Source organism: Octopus bimaculoides, chromosome 21, assembly GCF_001194135.2.
Source record: "Octopus bimaculoides isolate UCB-OBI-ISO-001 chromosome 21, ASM119413v2, whole genome shotgun sequence".
NCBI classification, from domain to species: domain Eukaryota; kingdom Metazoa; phylum Mollusca; class Cephalopoda; order Octopoda; family Octopodidae; genus Octopus; species Octopus bimaculoides.
In genome coordinates, this window is record NC_069001.1 from 18,135,944 (window position 1) to 18,142,443 (window position 6,500).

Consider the following 6,500-nt stretch of genomic DNA (forward strand, 5'->3'; position numbering starts at 1 on the left):
AAAAAAAAAAAAAACTCATTAAAATTAGAGCTTAAAATATTGCTGCTAAAATTAAAATGTACCTCTTAGGTGCTTTTCCATATTTTTTTCAAAATTCAATTAATATTGAATAGAATATAATTACAAGTAACATTTGCCTTTTCTGAACAGCCTTACTACAGACTTCAGTAATGCTGAGTAGTGTCCCTTTAATATCATGCAAAAATTTGAGAATTAAAATTAAATATCTTTTTTTCTAATGGATAAAATTTTACAAAACCTTTACCAATATATTCTTTTAACATTTCTCTTTCATATTAATATCAATATAATAATTTTTAATCAAAATTAAAAGAATGGTGTGGATTCAAAGTGTCGATGTCGGGCATAACTACCAGTCAGTCATCCAGTTTGGTCTATACATTTTTTCTTTTAACTTTTGTTCTACTGCACCAGATTTGAAGTATTTTATGTCTAAATGTAGCTTTATCACCAGTCAAACATAATTCAAAAAACTTAATTTGATTTCAACTAAAATTGAATTAGTGAGACTGCTTGGAAGACGCTGACTGTGACAAAAAAGCTACATTAAGATTATTATTCAACTACTACCGTAGTTGAATGATGATCAACTACTACTGTAGATGAATGATGATAACAAGCAATGATCAGACATTCATGCTTAAATCTGCCAAGACATATTAAGAATCTATTGATAGGTTATTGTTTTGATTCTTGCTGTTCTATGTACACTCCATGAATTTAATATATTGTGGATGTTTTACAATTAATTTTGAAATTAATCAAGAATTTGGAGGGACTTAGAATTATTTAACCATTAAGACAGTGCTCAGAACATAACTAAAGATTCTTTAATAAAATTACAATAAAATTTATAATCCAAAATTACAATTGAATAACAATAAAAAAAAAAGACAAGCTGAATTAATAAATCATAAAAGAATGGTTAAACACTACTTTGGATTCATGTAAAGTTAATAATAAGATGTGAACCATATTTAAATTTGAAATAATTCTCTAACTGTCCAGTTTTTGAGACATTATGATTTAATGGGTTAAGTAGAGAATATCATACTCCAAGTTCAACTACAACTGTTACTCTGCCATTAACAAAGATTCTGCATTACACAGAATGTGGCAGAAAATTCTTGTCATTGTTGTGGCACTTGTGAAGTTAGGTATGTGGTATCTTCATGTTGTTTATGTTTTACCATTTCTTTTTCTTTCAATTACTATCGTGGTTTGGACTGGTAGAAACTATGCATTTGCTGTTTGAAATGTTTATCAGGAATTACAAATTTGAGGGGCGGGGGTTTGCTACACCCAACATCAAAGGAGGCAAAAAAAAAAAAAGGGATTTTGTTTGTTTTATTCTTAGATATAATGTTACATTTTGTGAGAAAAGGTAGAAACAATAGAGAAACAATGGTAGAAATAACCTACATTCCACAATCCTTTGTTCAATGGCTCCAGCATGAGTACCCCAACTCTCTGTCAAGTATTTTAAGATGTATTTTGTGGATTCAGTTTTACCAGCTCCAGATTCACCACTGACAATAATTGACTGACTTTGTTTCAACACTTTCATATCTCGGTATGCTTTGTCACCTGAAACAGGTAAAAAATAACAATGAAAGAAATATTGATTAAGCCATTCATGAATAAAATTAAGTTTTGATTTTGATTTCCAAGAATTTTGATCTGAAACTATGCATTTAAACTAATGTTATATTTGGGAAGAGTCACAACTAATAAAACCTATAAACACATGTACCAGTTGTTGCTTGTCTATATTTCACTTCTCTTTTCCTCCCAAAGTTCTTGCCACACCATCTCTGCAACCTTCTCTATGGATAAAGATGTTCAAATGATCAGTTGGAAAGGCATCAGATTTGATTTGCGAAAAAAATTGGTAGTGGGCAGAGGAAAGAAAAAGTATAGAATAGCAACAACTGGTGTCTTTATATTGTCCTGATATGATTTCTAAAATATAACAGAAAGTTCAATTTTCATTCTACAATTTAATAAGAAATAAATAACCCTAAAAACAAACAGTATGGATGAAAAAAATCATTAAAAAATATGATTATGCAAAACTGCATATTCATCATCATTATCATCACTACCATCATCATTTAATGTTAGTTCTCCATGCTGGCATGGGTTGGATGCACCAGCAAGAGCTAGCAAGCCAAGAGAACTGTGCTTTGATGTGATTTGCATGTGTAGCTAGATGCCTTTCCTAATGCCAAACACTTAATAGAGTGTAATGGATGATTTTTAGGAGGCACTGGACCAGTAAGGTCACCAAGAAACTAACAAGGCAAGAACCCTCAATTGGTGGGGAAGTAGTAGTAGTGAAGGAGGTGACTGTGCCAGATGAGTTTAAATACTATAGTCCTACCCATGTCAACATGGAAGGCAGACGTTAAACAATGATGATGATGAAAGGTTAAATATGATAAATGATGAGGTTAAATATGATAAATGGACAACATTAATTATATTTAAATTTGAATACTTAAATTCGATATAAATACTTTGTAATAGTATAATTTCTTGAATTCCCTTTTTTGAAGGGTGATAGCAAATTATCAGATTAACAGGTTAAGAAGAGAATATGGACTGTCCAGTTCCATCACAGCTGTTGAAGAATAAGAATTGGGAATGTGTATCATGTTTAATGCATAGATGCCAGGGAAATATGTCCTTACATATGAGACAAAGGACAGGCAAATAGCTAATGAAATAGACTAAATTCTGCATGGCTATCATCTTGTAGTGTGCTCAAACAGGTCTGATATTCATCACCGTAAGGAAAATAATAGAAATTACAATAACATATGTTCATGGTGACATATCTTAGGTTGTAATCACTGGAACTTTTTTCAACCCCCAGATACAAGGGGGTAAAGTCAACCTCCAGTGAGAATCATACTCAAAACCTAAAGCTACATAACTCAATACTACAAGGTATTTTATCCCCCACCCCACCCCATTGATGTCCCCGGCTGCCAAATCAAAGTTCCTACATTAAATAATAACAAAAAATAGATGAAAGTAAAAAAAAAATATTTACTTACCAATAGCAAATACATGGGGAGGCATGGTTCCTAAAGATTTTCCACAATAGTCTTGTATTGTCTTTGAAGAGTACAAATCCTTGATCACATAATAAGGATTAATTGCAATCAATATATTGGCTGTATACGTCTACAAAGATCAAAAAAGAAAAAAAAAAGCAATGAATGAATTGTCATTTTATCAATATTTTTTATAAGTAAATGATACTGAATATTTTAAACATCCATTTGAGATGATAAAAGGTAATAAATAAATAAATAAATAGAATCAATAAAGGGATCTGAATCTGATATAACCATGTTTAAACATTTATAAGACTTGATTTAACAATCATGGAATGATAGGTGTTCAGTTCTATTTATAGACTACAAAGTGCATGGCAACTTCACTAGTGTTGGTGCTATGAAAAAAGAAAAAAAAGAGAAAACAGCACTTAGCACACTCTAAAATGATTGGTATTAGGAAAGGCATCCAACAGTAGAAAGGAAGCCAAAAATGAGACATCAGAATACAATGGAGTTCTCGGTTCTGTTGGGTCCTCACAGACCATTTAACCATTGCCAACATGGAAGATAGATGTTGAAATAATGACAACAATGACTAGGGTTGTATACTGGGTTGTAGGGATTCTCTTGGACAATGTTTTGGAATGTAGGCAATAGATTGCACTCAAGTAGTTTAGATTATGCTTTTTTGAAATAAAGGAAAGTCAAATGGTATGGTACTTACATAAATCTGGTTCTTGTAATAACGAACTTTACAATTGTGCAGTAATGTTGCCTCATTAAGGTACATAAGAGCACCTGTAAATAGAAAACAAGAGATTATGGAGAATAATATTGAAGTATTAGACACACAAACACAAATATATATTTGTTTATTCATTTTATGTCCATTTATCCATATTAGTGGTAAGCTGGCAGAATCATAAGCATGCAAAGTGAAATACTTAGAGTTATTTCGTCTGTCCCTTACATTCTGAGTTCAAATTCCACCAAGGCTAACTTTGCCTTTCATCCTGTTGGGGGTCAATATAATAACTACCAGTTGAATGCTGGGCTTGATGTAATCAATTTAACTATCTGTGGCTATGAGTATAAAAATGGCATCATTCTGTAGTGCATCGACAGATGGCAGCACACATTTGTGAGTGCAGTGAGAGCTAGCAGTGACCTTCATGGGGAAGTGTGCTGAGTGACATTGCTGTGTTTATTTCACGAGTTGTGAAATTTGTGTCTTTGTGATCACATGAATGCAGTAGTCTGTGATTTTATCATGGACAGGAACAAAGAGCCATCATGAAATTTTGGGTTAAACTTGGGAAGACTGCTACAGAGACATTGAGCATGCTTTGGCAAGCTTATGGTGATGAGGCAATGGGTTGTACTCAATATTTCGAGTGGCACAGGCACTTCAAAAGTAGAAGAATATTCCTGCAAGACCTGCCATGAGCATCAACCCCGAAAATGTGGTATTGTGCATCAAGAATTCTTCCCCCAGGGCCAGACTGTCAATCAAGAGTTCTATTGCAACATTTTGAAGTGTTTGAGGGAGGACATTTGGCGAAAGCAACCAGATCTGTGGAGTGTGAAGAGTTTGATTCTTCATGACAACAATGCACCCTGTCACTCTCGTGACATGATATTGCTTCTGCACCTGCCCTATTCATCAGATTTAACACCTGCAGATTTCCTTCTCTTCCCCAAGATGAAAATGCAGTTCAAAGATCACTGTTTTAACACTACTGTCAAGGTCCAAAGTGACTCACAGAAGGTCCTCAACTTGCTTATGGAAAACAACTTCCAAGCCAGATTCCAAAAGTGGCAGGAACACTGGGACCAGTGTATTGCTGTGTAAGGTGACTATTTCGAAGAAGATGATGTTAAAACTTAGGTAAACAAGTTATTCTTATTAAATACAACTAGTCCAGGAACCTTTTTATACCACCTCGTATATATATATATATATATATATATATATATATATATATATATATATATATATATATATATTAATGTTTCTTTTTATGTTCAGTTCTAAATAAAAACAATTTTACATTAATCTGATGGGTTACTTTATACTTTTGTAGTGTACAAATTTATTATTGTTATACACAAATGTTGTTGACAGTGACTTTGAAGTTTTGGCCAGCTAAGCCAATGTTGGACGATGGCATAACTGGATGAAACTTTGAAATCATTGTCAACAACATATATATATCATCATCATCATCATCACTGTTTAATGTCCATCTTCTATGCATGCATGGGTAGGACAGTTGACAGGAGCCGGCCAGGTAGAAAATCTACCCAAGGCTACTGTGTCTGTTTTGGCAAGGATTTTACAGCTGGATGCCTTTCCTAACACCAACCACTCTGCAGAGTGGATTCAGTGCTTTTTATGTGGCACTAGCACAGGTGAAGTTAGTTTTGGCAAGAATTTTACAGCTGGATGACCTTCCAAACACCAACCGCATTATTTTTAACTTGGCACCAGCACTGGCAGGGTAAACAAGTAACTCACAAGACATGAAATTATGAGAGGAGCAGGGCATTTGAGGAGGGGAATTTGTGTCAGAGGATGAAAAGTTAGAGTGTGACAAAGAGACAGAGAGACAGAAGCAGGTGTCTTGCCACAACAGAGAGGGGTGTTAGCTGAGGTGATCCAGTATCAAATGATGAAAGGTTAGTGTAACAGGGAAATAGAGAGGCAGAAATAGGTGTCTTGTTAATGGAGGAGGTACATGGTTAACCAGTGAGAGAGGAGATAAAGAGTGAGAGAGGAGATAAAGAGTGAGAGAGAGAGGTACAGAAAGAGGCCAGAGAGAAGTGTAATGATGTAAAGGTGATACTTGGTTACCTAGTCAGAGGAAAAACAAGAGGAGAGAGAGAGAGAGAGAGAGAGAGAGAGAGTGACCAAATGGAAAGAGAGAGAGAGAGTAGGAAACAGCAAAAGTGTAAGAGAGAGTAGAAGAGAGATGGTGAAGTGTTAGGGTATACTCACAAGTAATAAGAATATGAACATAGAACCTGGTTAAAAAAATACAGAATGGGTGTGGATGGTGGGGTGTGTGGGGAGTAGTGATACAGTGAGCATGGCAGTGAGGGCAAGAAAGGGGATTGGAAAACAATCATAATGTATGAGGAGGAAATGTGAGGAAGAGGAAGATGCAATTAGAAAAGGGGTTCTAATTTGATTTCTTAGGGTAGAGTGGGTGAAAAGAGTGTTGTTACATGTGGGTGGGACACAACTCTTCTAGCACTCAGTTTTGTGGACAGGTCTTCCCTAGGACCCCATATTGAGCCCCAACATCCTAAGATCAGTCCTCACCACTTCATCCCATGTCTTCCTATATATCTATATATATAGACAGGACAAAATAATGGAAACACCTAGCATCATAGCATCATAATTTT

General features: G+C 34.6%; 1 protein-coding gene across 4 annotated transcripts in view; it reads right to left on the minus strand.

Annotated features, from left to right (window-relative positions):
• LOC106870296 (unconventional myosin-VI) overlaps positions 1–6,500 on the minus strand; it is a 174,515-nt gene that overhangs the window by 52,690 nt on the left and 115,325 nt on the right. For all 4 annotated transcript variants that reach the window (XM_052975409.1, XM_052975411.1, XM_052975412.1 and 1 more), the window contains exons 4-6: positions 3,814–3,887; positions 3,084–3,213; positions 1,444–1,608 (exon numbers count right to left, since the gene is read on the minus strand). In XM_052975409.1, the coding sequence (XP_052831369.1) occupies positions 1,444–1,608; positions 3,084–3,213; positions 3,814–3,887 (369 nt within the window). The remainder of the gene's footprint in view (positions 1–1,443; positions 1,609–3,083; positions 3,214–3,813; positions 3,888–6,500) is intronic.